Genomic DNA, 17,747 nt, shown 5'->3' with positions numbered 1-17,747 from the left:
ATGGAAAGACAATTGGGTGAGTTTCCTCACAGAGCCACACAGCCACTTCCACGCATGAAGCCAGGACAAGTTGGGGCAGGCCCTTCATGTGGGAGCGAGAGAATGTGGACTGCCTTCCCCCTACCAGCCAGACCCGGCCTCCCAGGCTGCTCTCCGCACTTGCCTTGGCAGTCATGTGACAATGAGTAAACCAGGGGTCACCTCGCTGAGCCCCCTTGGCCTTCTGCTTTCTGCCTGTGTGTGCACTGCTGGGGACCTGAGCCAGAGTCTTGCCAGCTCCTCTCTTAGGAGGGGACAGACAACTACCTGGACACCTCTTGCAAGGATCATATTGCTAGGACGCACTACGTGGACTCCTGCATCCGGGCACAGGTGGCTGCTGGCCTTGTGCATCTGCCCCAGAGCAGGTGGGGAAGCCAGCACGCTGTGGAAGGAGCCTGGAGTCAGGCAACAGGAAACGCATCTGAGCAGCCCGGCTGCCGCGTGATTTGGCCTTCCTTCAAGTTCCTAATGCTCCTGGTGCATGGCCATGAATCCTTGTAGGTCACCATGACTTCTCCAGCCTCCCGTGTCGAACGTTCCCAAGCACATCTCAGATAAAGGTAGTCTTCACTGTGTGGATTAACGGAGGGGACAGGCGGTCTGTCACCTATCAGCAAGCAGGTTCTGGACGCGCCTGGGCCGGTGAATCACTGGGATTCGGGACCAGTCACTGGGAGCTTTGGGAATTCCACCTCTGGTTTTAACCGCCAGGCAGTTTACACTGGCAGGTGTGTTTTTGCTGAACTAATATGAAACGAGTCACATTCGCACGTGGACTTCGGCAGATGGACCACAGTTTCCTGTGACTGTCTGGATTAAAGCTATGGTACAAATAATCCACAGAGTGAATATTAACCATGAGAATTTCTTGAGTCAGTTCTTGGTTTCTATCCAGTGATTGACATTCTACCAAAGGGGGAGAATGTACTTGTGGAGGGAAACGCAGTTTTTCTGAAAACTCAAGTGCACACTTGTGTTCTAGGTGAAGGAGTGGCACTTGGAGAGGGCTTAGAGAAGCCCACAGCACCTTCGTCCTTTCTGGAGTTGTGCCTTTGGCATCTGCCATCCAGCGAAGTGCCCGAGAAACGCGCACTGAAGGGCGGCGGCCCTGCAGAGCCCCAGGCCAGGCTCAGGCCTGGGAGCTGCAGGGGTTTCACACCGGGTGACCCTGGAGAAGACCGGTCCAGCCACTTCCAGACCATGAGCCCAGAAAGCAGAGACCACCGTGGCGAAGGCTGGCGCCCTCCTGCGCCTCCACCAGCCGGTTACAAACCTGTCATCGCCGTTATGCGAGCAGTTTCAAGGTCTTTGTCAAATGCTGCGGGTTCACCTTTTCTCTGCGAGTCCGTTTGCTACACACAGTTCTTGCTGCGTAGACAGGGTCAGGGACTCTAGAGGTTTTCCTAAGAAAAGCCTAAGATCCAGTTGAGTGTTTTCCTTCCATCCTCAGGACTAGGTCATGGCCAGAACTCTGTGGACTCGACCTCAGAAACGTGAGCCCTGGCTCCTGAGTAGTTCACCTCTCGGAAACATGCCTGAGACTCAGCTTGTCCAACTGGGTCCCTGCTGTTCCTTCTAGTCACCACAGTAGGCCATGGTTAAGCTGGTACTAACCGCCTTAGGGCAGAAATCACCAGGGACTGCCAGGTCCAGGAGGCCCGGTCTGAGTGACAGGTGTTATTGGAGGCTTTGACTTAACTGACACTTCTGACCTGTGAGCACAGAAGCCTTGGGGGTCTCTTCAGTGATGGACAGAGGAGCGTGCTGCAACAGCAACTGCAGCATAGGAAAGAAGTGGGCACGGGCCAGACACTTCACGTCCCCAGGTCACATGGGAGGGACACAGACACACACATCCTGTGTTCAGGAGGGAAATCCATAAGCCAGGCCTCAGTCTAGCTCATCAAGTCCCCTGACGAGAGGAGATGTGTCTGTCCTCACTGAGACACAGGAGGACCTTCTGAAAGGCCCCAAGCCTGCTGCTCCTTCAGAAAAAGGGCAACACGAAGCCACAGGAGCGAGTGATATCTCAAGTCATCTGCTGCCCAGAGACAGCTGGTTTGGGTTCTGGTCCAGTCCAGCACTTCACCAGAGTCCTAGCACACTCCTCGCTCTTGTCCTCGACAGGGCTACAGGGGCTCAGGCAGCAGACCCCTCAGGCCCTCTAGACTCCACACCTTCTGGTTTAGCCTGGGGAAGGGGCTCTGAAGGGTGAGGGGCCAGCGAGTAGCCAGCCCTTCTTCAGGGCCGCACGATGCTTCCACACTGCCTCTTGCCTGGTGGAGTCACTGCAGGCTGGCTCTCGGTGTCGTGGGAAGCCTCCTCCATGCACCCAGCCTCTTCAGCTCACATGGTGTGGCAGAGGTGCCAGGGGCCAAGTGCCCCTGCTGGCAGCCCCTCTCACTGCCCTGTCGGCTGGCGCCCGAGAAGTGACCACTTCCTGCGTCAGGTGCTGTGGTTCTCAAATCCAGGTGTCAGCGCTGGAAGGAACCACAGAGGCCAGCCACACAAGCTCTCACGTTGTGCGGGAAGGAGTGCAGGTCCCCAAGGGGCACGGCTGCTTGCTGTTGCTGCTCCTTGACGGTGGTGGCTCAGCTCCAGCCACCAGGGTCTCTCGTGTCTGCAGCTTTCCCATCACGGGCTTTTGGGCAGGTGGAGGCGTGTTGGGTTGTGCCAAGTAGGGTCATCTCTCATGCCCTGCTTCCAGGAGTCCAGCAAGAGCTCAGGACCACAGGGGGTTACTGAACAGAGGGACTGACTTAGGCCCCTCCACCCGGGACTTGGGAATGCTCCAGCTGTGGGAAATGTGGGAAGTGCCCGGTCCTTTCTGAATCCATGCACCTCATTGCAAGAGCCTGACCCCAGGCAGTGCAGGTGTGGGAGCTATCCAGGAGCCCAGGGGCAACTCTGCCTCCCGAGGCATGGCGGTTCCCAGAGGGACCCTCTTCCCTGAGGGTTCCTCTGTTTCTCATTTGCTCAGTCGACATGGTCAGAATCTCGTTTCTACCTTGATTTTTTTTTTCTTACTGTTCCAAACTATGTCAGGGTGTTTTCCTGACATGACCCATTTGCAATCTCAAAGTTTCAAGTCTAGCCACACATCTAAACAATACCTTCAGTGATGTGCCTGTGCTGGACAGGTGACCCCTGCAGCAGTGCATGGGTGCTGGGGACACACAGGGACACCCGCTGCTGAGGGCCATGAAGGTAGAGAAAGAGGCATTTGAATTTTCCTTTGTTTTTAGGTACTTGAAATTATCCACATCTCTCTTGGGAGTTGTTTAAGATGAATGATTTCTGTTGGACACATGATTTCCTAAAGTTTGCAAAACATTGTTTAGAGTTAGCTGGCTATTTGTTTTTTAAGCCAGGGAAGCAGGACTAATACTGCCTTCTGTGGCGATTGTCCTCACTGTGCCAACGGAGAGCTGGGAATCCGGGGGCTCCGCGTTGGTGCCCTCCCCGTGTTTGGGTTTGGAGGTCGGCACGGCAGTCCATTCCGCGTCTGCACAAACTCTCCTGGGGTGGGAGATGCATCCTGCTGTGGTCCCTCCTCTTGGCGTCTCAGGACCCATCCTTCTTAACAGGAGGCAGGCCACACTGACCTGGGCAAGGCCTGGGCTGGGGACCCAGGCCACCCCACTGTCCCCACCTGCTGTGCTGCTGTGAAACAGCAGGGGAAAGAGGAGCTGCTCACGGGGACGAGCGAGAGAGCTGGAGGGACCAGACTGAGCGTGCGGCCTGGCCAACCCCGCCCACGGCTGCGGCTGTGCTCTTCCGCGTGGCAGCGTGGGTCTGGGCGTGGCCTTAGTGTGTCCTGTGGAATCGCCTCACGTCCTGGAGGCCGTGCCCTCTTCCTGATGCAGTCCAGCGCCACACTGGCTGTGCTCTGGGGATCTGGGCCCCTTCGTGGCCAGTGGAGTGCCTGTGGACTGCACGCTCTGCACCCGAGTCCCAGCTGCTGTCTTTCACCGTCTGTCTTTGTGAACCAATCTACTTTGGGGAGTGGTGGCCAGTGTCCCCCTCGAATTCTGGCAGGGCCCACACATGGTTGCATTGCCTGTCAACTCAGTCCAGGGCCGAGGGGCTCAGACTGGCACTCTCCTGCCCTTCCGCGTGCTGGGAGAGTCCCTGCGAGGCCACTGGCTTCTGAAGTGCCCCTCACGGCTCCCATCGTGGCCAAAGCCTCCCAGGCACTGAGAGGAGGAAGGAGCTGGATCCCCACTGTCCAGTAGGACCCTTGTCGCTCACGAGAACAATGTCCTGCAGAAAGAGGCCACCCGGGAAGGGCGCGCCTGGTCCTCCATCGGCCGTCTGTTCACGGGGCTCAGTGCTAGCATTTCTAGACATCTCCACACTGAACTCACAGTCTCTGGAGAGGGTGACATGTCACAGTCCTTCAATCAGGTCACAGACACACGTTACCAGTGTCACCTTTGCACAGGCAGCCCTGCTGTGCCCAGGGGCACTAGCAGGATAGGCACATTTGTTCACGTAACAACTATCCACCGAGTCACGCCGAGAGCCAAACAGCAAACCAAAGAGACAACATGCTTGAGTGATGGAAGTTGTATTCAGTGACAGGCAAAAACGAATAGAAAATGAATACCTGCCGTGACGTCTGCGGACGATTCCTGCCTTGAGGGAAGTGGACCAAGTGCGGGACAGGGAGGGCTGGGGGGCGGACATCAGGAGGGAACGAGGCCGGCCCCAGGAGGACCAGCGGAGGCCTGAAGGTCCGGGGTCAGGTCTATAGGAGGGGATGGAGCACTGGGTGACAGCTGGAAGGGAGGCTGAGCCCGGGAGCCCTGGCAACGCAGGAGGGGCCTGAGTAGTGGAAGTGGGCAGGACCGCTTGTCCTTGGTGCCGTCTCCTGGAGTCATGGGAGAGGCAAGTCAAGAGTCCTGAGAACAGCAGCCCCTCAGCCTCAAGCTAGCTGCCCTGCAGGACCTGCTGCAGCAGCCATGTCCCCTGGCAGTCCGGCCCTGGACTTCTGATGCCAGCGCACCCTGCAGGCCCACGTCACTGCCTCATGAAGGGTGGATCCAAGGAGGACTTTGGCTGTGCTGTTCAAGGTCACGGGACCCGGAACCCTGGTTGGGGGTTTAGTGAGCCAACCACTTTCACTCTCCCCTGGCCAACAGGCTCTTCCCCAGACAGCCCAGGAGCAGCGGGCAGCGCACAGACACCACCCACGGCCCAGCCCTGGGCACCCGTCTCCACACAGAGAGCTCAGCATGAGGCAGGCACAGCCAGGGCTGAGGGCATGCGGCGCAGGCAGGAGGTACGCAGAGGGGGGCTTCCTCGGCTGCAGGGAGTGTCTCGGTTCCAGGGAAAAGGAGCCGACTGGTTCATCATGCAAAGCGAGTGAGTCGTGTGTCTCTCCATAGGCTGATCATCAGCCCAAGATGGAGTGAGCAGGCCCGGGCGGCTGTGTGGAGAGGAAACGGGTTCTGGAGTGCCGTGCTCTTCACTCTGGACCCGAGCTTATTCAGTTTCACTTAGTCGCACTTCCGTCCCTGGGTCTGGTGAGGGCTTGCCCTGTTGGCCAGCACAGGGATGACGAAGCCCGTGGCAGCCGTCCTCCAACTGTGGCTTTGTAACATGTGCACGTGAAGAGTTGTACATGTGCGTATAGAACAGAACTTACTGGAACCATCTGCCTGCTGACCAGCACGTCCTGCCGTGGCCTCGGAGGCCGGGTTTGGGTGTGTGCTCTGCACGGCTGAGCTGAGAAGGGCCTTGCTGTGATTTCCCGTGAGTGCTCCTCCAGTGTTCCTCCAGGGGAGGCACCTGGGTGTAGACGGGGCTCCTCAGCCAACACCAGCTGCATCAGTGGTTGGAGTAGGTGGGGAAAGGGGACAGCAGGCAGCCACCTGCCTGTGCGCCTGTGTCTGCTCTGCCGCATCAGGAGGTCTGCTCCAGCTGACCCCTGCTGTGCCCGGAGCCAGACCTGTAGCCGTACAGCAGACCACAGGCCAGAGGCGAAGTGTGCGGGCCTTCTGACTGAGGCCGAGGGTTTGTGACTCTAATGATTTGAGGTGCTGTATTGTCCATTTCAAAGGCTAAATCATGATTTTAACTTTTCCTCTAAACTAAATGAGGCAAACTGAAGGAGAACTAACAATTTTCACCAGGGAACCGAGTTGCCTACAGACATTTAGATTCGTTACTGAGTTATATTTCTTAACTTTCATTCATTAGGGATCTCAGTTAATGAACAGAAGAAGTTTATAGAACAGAAGTCAGTGACTAGAAGTTTATCTTGTTCATAAAGTGTTGAGGGCTTTCTTTTAGAAGACCTTTAGGTATCTGGCTTACTTAAGTTCAGGGACTTGAGAACAGTGGGAGGTGGCACCCTGCCACCTCAGCCACCTGAGGGCCACTGAGATGGCACGCTCTAGCCCATCTGCCTCTGTCGCTCTGCTGCTGTCTGTCTGTCTGTCTCTCTTTCTCTCTCACGATAGGTCAGTTTCCAAACTAACTGGACAACTTTGAACTTGTGTGTCTCAGAGGAGACTGCACGTCCTGCCTTTCAGTCATAAACCAGGGAGCGGAAAAGTCTAAGACTTGGCTTTCTGTTTCTGGGAGGGTCTGGGGTGGCCACCTCTGCAGTCTGCTGGACTGGGAGGCACCGGGGGCTTCACACCCTTCTTCTGCATGTCTGGTCAACCTGCTTCATCCTGGCAGAGGGAGTGCCTCTATGCAGCCTGCAGAGACAGCTGTTCTGGGGAACTACAGGTCAGTGACTCTCGATATCCAAACCCCGGTTTCTGATTCTCACCTCACACCCCTGAAGCCTCTGCCCCAGTTGCCCTTCCAGCTCTGCCCTCCACCCGCAGCCACTCTGCGCGTTCCGTGTGCACACTCTTCCAGACTGTACTGTGCATTATTTCTGGTGAGTTTACTTAGTTTTTTTTAAAAAATGAAACAAAACAAAAACCCTCGGCAAACCAGAGGCCTCTGGGCACCCAGAAAACACGTGCTGGAAACAAGCCACCCCTGTGCTCCGGATGCCGGGGCACATAGAATGTGCTGGCGGTGCTGGCCTGGCCTTGGAGCACAGGGATCGAGGGCCTGGGTGAGCGTGGGGGCGTCTGCGCTGACCCAGCACTGCAGTCTGAGTGGTTGTTCACAGACAGCACCTTCCTCTAGCCTGGGAACAAGACAGGGAGTGAGAGGGGGGTGAGTCGTCATGTCCAAATCGCAGCCCAACCGGAGCACAGTGCGCCTGGGCGACGCACTCTCAGGGACGGCCACAGCCGAGAATCCCACATCCTGCCAGGCGTCAGGCTGCTCTGTGACAGACCAGCACTTGGAACAAAGATCAGATCTGTGAGGCGTACTGTATAAGCTGCTCTTCTTAAAGTGGACCTCCAAAGGAGCGGGGACGAAGGGGCTGCCGCCAGCCACGCTCTTCCACCGCGTGCGTAGAGGGCTCCCAGCCGTGTGCATGCCGCTGTCATCGAATGTGCATGGCGTTACATCTTGAGCAAGTTTTCTGGTTTGTATCGAAGTACCTGAACATTCAGGAAGTATAAGGTAAGGTCATGCACGGGGAGAGGTTTTACCACGGACTGATCCCTAGAAAGACCCGATGGTAGGAAGTCTCCGCTCGAGGCCACAGCACCACGGAGGCCCACCCGCCTGCTTTCCAGACGTCCTGAAACCCTCTCCTGGAACGCAGGGCAAGGTCAGTCCTTGAGAGGAAGAAGGATCGCTGCACGCTCTTTCTCCCAGCTGCCACAGCTTTCTCACGCCGCAGCCCTGCGTACTGAGCGTGTCCTCTGTCTGCTTGGTCCCAGAACCATCCCTTTTCTGCTGACTGCAGGAGAAAAGGGTCGACTGATTCTGATTTTCACAGCTCGTTTGCATTCCAACTCGCCTCCCTCATCAGGGACGTTTCCCTGAGAAAGACTGAGAGGATGATTGGTAATCAGCATGGAGAGAGCACCCTAAAGGGACGCTGGGGATTCAGGGCCAGATACAGACGCACTTCCTTCAGGTGGACTGGAGCTTAAAATAAACATCACTGCTAGGTCCGTTTAATCTCTTTTCCTCAAATCATAGGGATCCAAAAACACATTAGTCATAACAGGCCACTCATCTGCTAACAGGAAAATCTTCCACCACAGGGCAGTAGCCCACTTACCTTCAGGTAAAGGAATTTTGATTTGATCAATGTAAAATTGACCATTACCATGCATTCTGGAAATAAATTCTTCACACAAAAGACCAGCCTCTGATAGGTCAAGTTTACAATAACTGATTCTGATTAATTATGAGCTTAATATAATCAGAAGTGAGTTGCTCAGCTGTTCTTTGTAGAAAGAGAAGAAATGGACTTGAGGTGTGTAGTAAAAACAGTCCACCACTTGCTGACCGTATAGCCACCACTTGCAGAAAACACCTGACCTCAATGAGCCTCAGCTTCTCACTTGCACAGCAAGAGGCCTCTCCTCTGTCCACTTGCACGGGGTCAACGTGAGGCCACACACAGCCCTGAACACACGTGCACTCACAGGGAAGGCACGTCACTCTACTATTTTGATTCATGTGTAGTAACGGCAATGCTGGAGGATCCTGGGACTTAAAATAAGCACTTAATTTCTGAGTTATAAACGACATTCCCTCTGGAATCTGTGGCTCCTACCATAACAACACAGTGATTTATATAAACTTGTTTTATCTAACAGAACCTCTCGGAAGCTCCACATTCCGATTCACTGTCAAGGTAGACATGCGTCCCTGGAGAACAAACATTAGCATCCTATCAGCAAAGACACCTGGGACTGCACTTCTGCCCCTGAGGCTGCGCTGGCTCAGGCTTCGTCCCTGTGCCACCTCGCTGCCCTGGTCTCTCCTGTGGACACCTGGGGCATGCTTGGCACTGTCCTGCTGTGTTCTTTCTGACACTGAGGTCATGGACCACACCACCACTGCAGGACCAAGGCGCAGTCGCCGCGAGGAGTTGGCCATTGGCCCCGTGGCGCAAGTGGCGTCTCTCCTGAGCACCACCTGATGATGCATCCACTCTGCACTTCCCCCAGGAAGGCGCCCTGGCCAGGCATGAGTTGGCGTCTGTTGGCCAGAGTCTGGGCACCGGCTTCTACCGGAAGGTGGACGTGCGGTGCTCAGTGAGGGTGTGAGAATAGGAGGCCGACAGACTTGTGTCACTACATTAGCGTGGGTAGGAGTTTGGTCATGAAACTCCTGCCAGGTGGCCCCAGCAGGACTGTGGAGTCCCCGGAGCCTCCTGGCCCTGCTGGGTTATGGACGCCAGTGTGTGATGCTGGCTAAGCAGAGTCCTGGGGCAGGTGCTCCTCCAATGAGGACCCTCCAGGACAGAAGACTCTGAGAGTCCCCGGGGACCAGGCTGCCACTGTGGCTGGCTCCTAGGGGAGACTGTCCTGTGTCTTAGAAAGCAAAAGTCCTGCAGGGTCCCTTCCAGAGAGCCTGAGCAGTCAACACTGAGGGTCCCCACGGGCGCCACTACTGCTGACTGATGGCTCCTGGGGTCCAGGGTCGCATGCAGGTTGTTGGAAGGTAGGGATCGTCCCAGCTTCCTGCCTCGCGTCAGGAGCCTCACTCCAAACTTGCCCAGCTGGGAGCAGGCGCTGCTCAATTCCAACGCCAGCACCAGCACTGGGTGTGCATGTGGCTGCAGCTGCTCCCTCCTCACAGTTTTGCTCCCTGTCACCTGTGTTCCCACATGCTCCTGCCAGCATGCACCAGGTGTGCCAGGTGCCCACATGGAGTCCAGGTGTGGTCAGGTAAGTCCGAGCTCGGGGCTGGCTTCCCAGCTGTGTGACAGTGTGTTGGGTACCATGCGTCTGTGAGTCATGTCCCTTGCTTGAGTCAGTCTGGAAAGATCCCTTTCATTCTGAATTGTCATCTGGTTTCAAACCAATCGTAGTCTAAGTGATGCCATCGGAACACACCAACTGCATGCGGTCACAGAATGCGATTCCACCAGCTTCCAGATGCTTTTCCAAAGTAAGTCACCCTGTACTTCTAAAGGCAGCCTACGTAAAATAGATCCTTAATAAGCTGAGTTTAGAAAGTGAAGAAGAACCTAAACCTGGTTAAGACCTGACTAACCATGTTTCAAACTTCCCATCTCAGTCCACTGCACACAAACCTTCATGACTGCAAACACTGGGGTCCACTGCCTTCCAAGCAGGACAGGAAGAAGGAAAAGCAGTTGTTTATGCCATCTCAATAATAAGTCATTCACTAATCTAGACACTAGTGACAACATCCAAATTGCTCCAGCAATAATGGGCTCACGGCTTCGCTCTCCAGCTTCCACACCTCAGCACCCAGAGCTGCGGTCTAGCTCTTGGGGTCTCATCATGACACCACTAGACTGTGAGGAGTAAGCAGTCAGCAAACAACCTGTGTGCCTCGGTGGTTCTTCTCCACAGCGCCCTCTAAATATCAAGCAGATCCTCGGGGGAACAAATTTAAATGCATGCAATTTATGTCTGTGCATGTCTGTGCATGTTTTTTTATACGCATAAATGTAAGTAGCAAATTTTTTGTAAGAGCCATAAGCTAATATTCGAGATATTTTTCATAAGATGTAGGCTTTCTGATCCGCCCATCAGGGCTCCTGAGCGAGGGCTGCCAACACAGGCCACCTGGTGATCTGTGGCTCCTCCCTGACGGCTGACCTGTGTCTAGGTGTGCAGAGACTCTGCTGGAATAGGTTCTTGAGGAGCCTCCAGCCCAGGGTGAGGGTAAGAGAGAAGCGCTCCCTCCTTTGCCTGAGGCAAACCCTAAGCTGGTGAAGACCCTGGATTCTTGAGAGAGCACCCGCTTCTTTCTAGAATGGAAACGACCTGTAGGAGAGGTGCTGTTTCAAAGCCAGCTTTCTGAGTCTTTTCCTAACTGGTAGCTAGACACAAAATGAGGGTCACCCAGAGTGTGTTGCAGGACACGCTTCACACTGCTGGAGACTCAGTCCTGAGTGGGGACGAGTCGCCCTGCCTGTTGAGGCTCCCCTGCCCTGAGAGCCACCGGGGCCCTGGCTGCCAGCGGCAGTGTGGGGCAGGAACAGCACTTCTTGATAGGACACCAAAGAAAATGTGGAATTACAGATCAGGAATGCTAAGTTAGTTCTCTTGGTGAATTTTGCCTGGCTAATCAGATACGCACACCATGAATATCTCAGCAGATCGCTGTGACGGCGGATCTGAGCGGCTACTTGAAGCAACGTCCAGGCCCTAGGTGTCAGAGTCCCTCAGACGGCTCACCTGTCTGGTATTGGCTGAGCCGACTTTCACATGAAAACCGTCATGGATATTAACACCAGAAAATCCACATGGAGAAGCTGACCCAAACCATAGCCTGGCCCTTTGCTAGGTGTTAAAGATTACCATTTTCCTCCTCCTCCTCCTCCTCCTCCTCCTCCTCCTCCTCCTCCTCTTCCTCCTCCTCCTCCTCCTCCTCCTCCTCCTCCTCCACATCCTCTCCGTCCTCGTCGTCCTCGTCGTCCTCCTCCTCCTCGATCTCCTCCTCCTCCTCCCGGTCCACCTCCTCGTCCTCCTCGTCCTCGTCCCCTTGCTCCTCATTGTCCTCCGAGAACTCCTCCTCATCCTCCTCGTCCTCCTCGTCCTCCTCGTCCTCCTCCTCCTTCTCGTCCATGTCCTCCGTCCTGTCACTCTCGTAGCACTCGTCCACCGAGGAGCTGTCTGCTTTCACCGCAAACGGTTTCCGCTTGGGAGCAGGTTCTTGAGGCTGTTTGTCTTGTGTTTTTCGTTTTTTAGCCAAGGGACAACCATACACACTGATAAAAGATTGAGAGAGAGAGAAAGAAGATTGGAGTTACTGCCTCTGAGCATCAGAGCCAGGACGGCCGCCTTCGCCGTGCACGCGCGGCACCTCCACACGCATGCCACAGCCGCGGGTGAAATGGTACAAGGCGCACGCCTCACCCGCTACCTGCTCCTGGCGCTCAGCCTGGGCCCCCTAGCTCCTCACCCACAGACCCGATGGCATGGAGGTGTGGTAAAGCTCATGGGATGGTTCGTGAGACACTTGCAGAGCATGCACATCATGCAGTTGGCAATGCACATTCGCCTAGTCAGACATCTTGGATGTACGCCATGTGTGAAGTACAATTAGAACGGGTTTCTTTATGCACACTGTATTAGCACGTGAATTCATGTCAGATATGAGACGGGGTGCTGCGAGAGCTTGCTCGGGTGTGGGCTTGCACAGCTTATGGGTAGAACAAGCTGCGTGCGGAAGGGGACCATGTGCTGCTGACGCTGCTGCTGAGAACTGCATTGTTGAAATTGCGCAGAGCATGCTGGCTATGGACGGACTCAGTCCGCCCTAGCACTCCAGGGGACGAGGTCAGCGTGATGGGCAGTTACCACCTAGGCTGAAATCAGCCCCAACTTGGGCAAGCCCCTTACAGAGCGGGCTCTCAGTCTTTCCTTGAGAAGGGGAAACTTTCCCAACTGCATGGCCAACCCAGCTTTTCTTTTCTTTCTGGAAATTCTACATGTGCTACAAAGAATACATGGGGAGATAGACAGGCAAATGTGCCCTTGCTCCAGAAAGAGAGGTGGTCCCTCCTGAGGGTGCTGTGGGGGTCCTGAGGCCTGGCTGGTCTGGTCCTGGACCTGGGATGGAGGGAGGCTCATGTGGTCTGACCACTGGTGCTGCTCACCACATGATTCCTCTGCGTGGGATCCCGTGCTGCACAGGAAAAGCAGAGGTGAGAGGCACAGACCCTCCCTCTGGGGATGTGGTCCACTGAGGGCTTGGGCAAGTCAGTAGTACTATTGTAGACACACTCATGTCTGTTAACCAGGGGACCCCAAATACCTGTGCATCATGGCATCCAACCAACGTGTGGAAGGAATAGACAAAGGTCAAGAAACCTTCTGATAAAACACATGGAAGGGACTATGGCATGGAAGAGGGGCAAGGTCTCCAGCAAGAGGTGACTCTGGAGGTGAACTCTCCAGGATACGTAAGTGACACCTGGGACAGAAGGAAGCCCGACAACCCATGTCCAGTGAGAGAGTTTGCAAACAACGCAAACGTCAGGGAAAGCATGTGAGGTCAGAAAACTGAAACAGAAGATTCCCACAGTGCAGGTACAGAGGGCAGGCAGAGGGGTGGAGATGAAGGTGGAAGGCAGTGTGGAGCACCCAGGTGGACAGTCCTGCTGAGGCCCGCCAAGGCCCTCCAGATCTCCAGGCAGATAATGCAGAGCTATTTGGGTCCTTCCAGGCACCTAGCAATGCAGTCACATCTGTGTGTTAGAAGGGGGATAGCCAGCTTGGTGTGAGGTTAGAGAAGGCTGGGGGGCAGCAGCCAGTGGTGCTCCAGTGGTGGATGGGGAGTGGGTGCTCTGAGGAGGTGGTCATGTTGCTCGAGGTGCTCTTGGATGCAGGATGGGTCAAGAAGCAGCTGGGACCCTGGGAAGGCTCTTCTGCACCCTCAGACCCTCAGTGGCCAGTGAAGGACAGAGCAGAGTGGGCAGGTGCTAGCACAGGAAGCAGCCCACGCTGTGCTTGGAGCATGGTGGGTTTCCTTTGCCTTTGTCAGCAGCTGTTGGTTGTGGCTGGCAGACGTTAAGCTCATAGCCATCAGCGGAAGTGAGGAATAGCACCTCACACAGCAACCCACGTGCACTGAGGGGTCAGGCCAGGTGCTGGATGCTTGGGAGCACTGCCGGGAGCCACCACGAGGAAGCGCGGTGGCGTCTGTCATCCGTCCTTCAGGCACCCTGCTGTGTAGCAGACACACCGCTCCTTACAGTTCGGAGCTGCCTGTCCCACATTTGCCTCTACTGTCAACACCTGCAAGACAGCTTAGACCAGCAGCACCAGCGCAAGACTGCCTGACTGTTGCTCAGCACACTTCAGGATCCAGTAAAGAGAATGTCATTGATCCTGTGCCCTGGCGGAGCTGCCCAGCCTGGGAGAAGTCCCCCACCTGGATGCCACGTTTTCGACTGTACTCGGAAGGCAGCTGTCTGATTTCTAAGGCTCTGTCAGCCCTAAAATACAGGAAGCCTGGTCACAACCTTTTCAACACCAGCATCCATGACAAACAAGGGAGCAAAAGAAGAATGGACACTGCTACAGCCAGAAAAAACTGAAGGAAAGAACACCAACTGAAGGGTCTACATCATATTTCAGATATGAATTTTTGCAGGGATTACCAGGTGCTTAAACACGGAGCCACATCCACAGCCCTTTTAATTTTTTATTTAGAGATAGGCCCTCACTAAATTGCTGAGGCTGGCTTTGAAATTGCAATCCTGCAACCTCAACCTCCCAAGCTGCTGGCATTTATAGGTGTGGCCACTGTGCTTGGCTCAGGTATGGAATTATGAGAGATCGCTGAGATTTCTCCCAAGGCAGATTTCTTGGGTTCAATTCACGCATAATGCCTAGTCAAGTCCGTGGTCCCTGCCACCTGTCTCTCTGGTGGACCTGCTTAGGGTGCACCCTGTAGGTGTCCAGGCAGTGGGTCAGTGAGAGCACAGGAAGCCCATTGCTCCTCCAGGACCCCTGGGCTGGGGTTACGATGGCCACTGTCTTGTTGTCCTTGGGGCTCTTAGTTCACCTGTGAGTCTCAGAGGTGACTGCTCTGTGGAGCACTCTCTGCATCCTGGTTCTCACCTGGGGTTCCCAGGCCCAGCGTCACCCCGGATGACGGCAGCCAGGGGCTTTGTGTCTTCCATGACGTCGCTTCCCTCAAGCTGGCAGGGGAGGCTTCCTGAGGGGCAGGAGGGCTCCTGTCCCTCTTTCCCTCCTTGTGCATGCACGAGAGGCACACTGTCAGGATGGCAGCTGCTCAGACCTTGAGATGGAGATGCTGCAGAGCCCAGAGCGGGAGCGCAATGGTCCTGCCTCCCTGCTGCTGTGGAATGAGCAGGGACTTTGGAAGACCACGTGTCTGGCTATGAGGACATTAGGGGGCACAGGATCCGACAGCAGGACACCGCAGAGGTGACTGTCTGGGTCCCAAGGGTGTGGAGGCAGGAGGCCTGTCAACTAGTTCTCCCTGTGGGCAGCAACCACGTCCCTGCCATTGACTGTGCCCCAGGTACTGTCCCTCCCTCATTTTCATGGCCCCTTTTCTGCCCCAAGGTCCCTTCCAAGTCTTCCATTCCATCAGCGTGCTTTGGAGGTAGGGAGGAAGCCGAAGAGGGGAGGCAAGAGAAGGCGCAGGGAGCAGCGTGAGCAGTGGACAAGACAGGAGCCCGAGTGTGGGCGTGGAAGTCAGATACGGGGAGAGGCCCGGGTAGCCAGCGCCCCACCTCAGAGGCCGCTCCAACTCTGTAACGCCTGGAGTCAAACACCACATGTCACAAACCAAGGATGTGGCTGGGTGGTGACATGTGAGCGCCAGGCTTCCCTCCTTAACAGGAGGTGCACAGTTGGGCGCTGTGCCTGGGCCTCTGTCTACCACATGCAGGTGGACTAGTTGCTCTGACTTCCTGCGAGATCTTTCTCATTCTGGAACTTGACAGCGGAGCACAAGTGGCAGGGTCTTCCAGCTGGCCTCTGGCTCCCTGCTCCAGTGGAGCACAGGTGGCAGGGTCTTCCAGCTGGCCTCTGGTTCCTGCTCCAGTGGAGCACAGGTGCAGCGTCTTCCAGTTGGCCTCTGGTTCCCTGCTCCAGTGGAGCACAGGTGCAGCGTCTTCCAGTTGGCCTCTGGTTCCTGCTCCAGTGGAGCACAGGTGCAGCGTCTTCCAGCTGGCCTCTGGCTCCCTGCTCCAGTGGAGCACAGGTGCAGCATCTTCCTGCTGACCTCTGGTTCCTGCTCCAGTGGAGCACAGGTGGCAGGGTCTTCTGGTTGGTCTCTGGTTCCTGCTCCAGTGGAGCACAGGTGGCAGGGTCTTCCGGTCAGTCTCTGGTTCCCTGCTCCAGTGGAGCACAGGTGCAGCGTCTTCCTGCCGGCCTCTGGTTCCTGCTCCAGTGGAGCACAGGTGGCAGGGTCTTCCAGCTGGCCTCTGGTTCCCTGCTCCAGTGGAGCACAGGTGCAGCGTCTTCCTGCCGGCCTCTGGTTCCTGCTCCAGTGGAGCACAGGTGGCAGGGTCTTCCAGCTGGCCTCTGGTTCCCTGCTCCAGTGGAGCACAGGTGCAGCGTCTTCCGGTCGGTCTCTGGCTCCCTGCTCCAGTGGAGCACAGGTGCAGCGTCTTCCGGTCGGTCTCTGGTTCCTGCTCCAGTGGAGCACAGTGCAGCGTCTTCCGGTCGGTCTCTGGTTCCCTGCTCCAGTGGAGCACAGGTGGCAGGGTCTTCCGGTCGGTCTCTGGCTCCCTGCTCCAGTGGAGCACAGGTGCAGCGTCTTCCAGTCGGTCTCTGGTTCCTGCTCCAGTGGAGCACAGGTGGCAGGGTCTTCCAGCTGGCCTCTGGCTCCCTGCTCCAGTGGAGCACAGGTGGCAGGGTCTTCTGGTTGGTCTCTGGTTCCCTGCTCCAGTGGAGCACAGGTGGCAGGGTCTTCCGGTCGGTCTCTGGCTCCCTGCTCCAGTGGAGCACAGGTGCAGCGTCTTCCGGTCGGTCTCTGGTTCCTGCTCCAGTGGAGCACAGGTGGCAGGGTCTTCCAGCTGGCCTCTGGCTCCCTGCTCCAGTGGAGCACAGGTGGCAGGGTCTTCTGGTTGGTCTCTGGTTCCCTGCTCCAGTGGAGCACAGGTGGCAGGGTCTTCCGGTCGGTCTCTGGCTCCCTGCTCCAGTGGAGCACAGGTGCAGCGTCTTCCTGCCGGCCTCTGGTTCCTGCTCCAGTGGAGCACAGGTGGCAGGGTCTTCCAGCTGGCCTCTGGTTCCCTGCTCCAGTGGAGCACAGGTGCAGCGTCTTCCGGTCGGTCTCTGGTTCCTGCTCCAGTGGAGCACAGGTGCAGGGTCTTCCAGCTGGCCTCTGGCTCCCTGCTCCAGTGGAGCACAGGTGCAGCGTCTTCCAGCTGGCCTCTGGCTCCCTGCTCCAGTGGAGCACAGGTGGCAGCCTCCCTGGCCGGCCTCTGGTTCCCTGGCTCCAGCGTGCCTCCTTGACCTTTGTTTTGCCAAGTTTGGATCCACCTTCCACTGGGACTTGCTGGCTTCAGACTTCCCATGTTTCCTGCCAGTTCTCCTCGTTGTTGCTAGGGCTTTCTTTGTACCCCTTAAGGTAACATGTAAACGAATTGCATGGAGTTATGTACAATGGCCCTTTGTCCGCTGGTCGATTCTCACTGAATGCCAGTTCCTGGTGTCTGCTTTCAGGGTGACAACACATTCAAGTCCCAGACATTTTATGCCTCCCACGTAGGGCTGTGTGACAGGGAACCTGCTCAGATCAGCAGAGGCTCTTGGTCAGGAGAACAGAGACCTGGAGCAGGCCAGGGGCAAGGTGTGGGAAGCTGCTAGAGGCGGGTGACCTGCTGAGTCCACCCTCCGAGCCCGAGGACCGGGCCTTGCCCTTGTCCTCTGCCCTGGGAGGGGACACACTCAGGCTGCCTGTAGCCACAGTCACAACCAGCTTCAGCCGGGCTGGTGTCTGTCCGCACATAAAAAGCCACACTGCTGGACCATTCCAGGCTGAGAGAAGCCAGTGGAGTCGGCCAGCCACCCTCAGGTCGTGATTTCGGCCCTCACGCCCATCTTGCCTGTGCCAGAGGCTTCCAGCTCCGCTGACTCCTTGGAGTCCCGTCACTGACTCAAGCTTCACTCTGCACGAGGAGGAGCCCCCAGCTGTGG

At 56.3% G+C, this 17,747-nt stretch overlaps 1 protein-coding gene across 18 annotated transcripts in view; it reads right to left on the bottom strand.

The window, feature by feature from the left end:
* Positions 1-17,747, bottom strand: part of Myt1l (myelin transcription factor 1 like) — a 371,913-nt gene that overhangs the window by 96,266 nt on the left and 257,900 nt on the right. Inside the window, exon 9 of one of the 18 annotated variants that reach the window (XM_047522655.1) lies at positions 11,424-11,833. The exons of the other annotated variants lie outside the window; for them this stretch is intronic. Within the exon in view, the coding sequence (XP_047378611.1) occupies positions 11,424-11,833 (410 nt within the window). The remainder of the gene's footprint in view (positions 1-11,423; positions 11,834-17,747) is intronic. 18 annotated transcript variants of the gene reach the window in all.

The sequence above is a fragment of the Sciurus carolinensis genome, chromosome 13 (genome assembly GCF_902686445.1).
Source record: "Sciurus carolinensis chromosome 13, mSciCar1.2, whole genome shotgun sequence".
NCBI lineage: Eukaryota > Metazoa > Chordata > Mammalia > Rodentia > Sciuridae > Sciurus > Sciurus carolinensis.
Note: the sequence above shows the minus strand (reverse complement) of the source record. Positions and strands in the feature narration are given on the sequence as shown.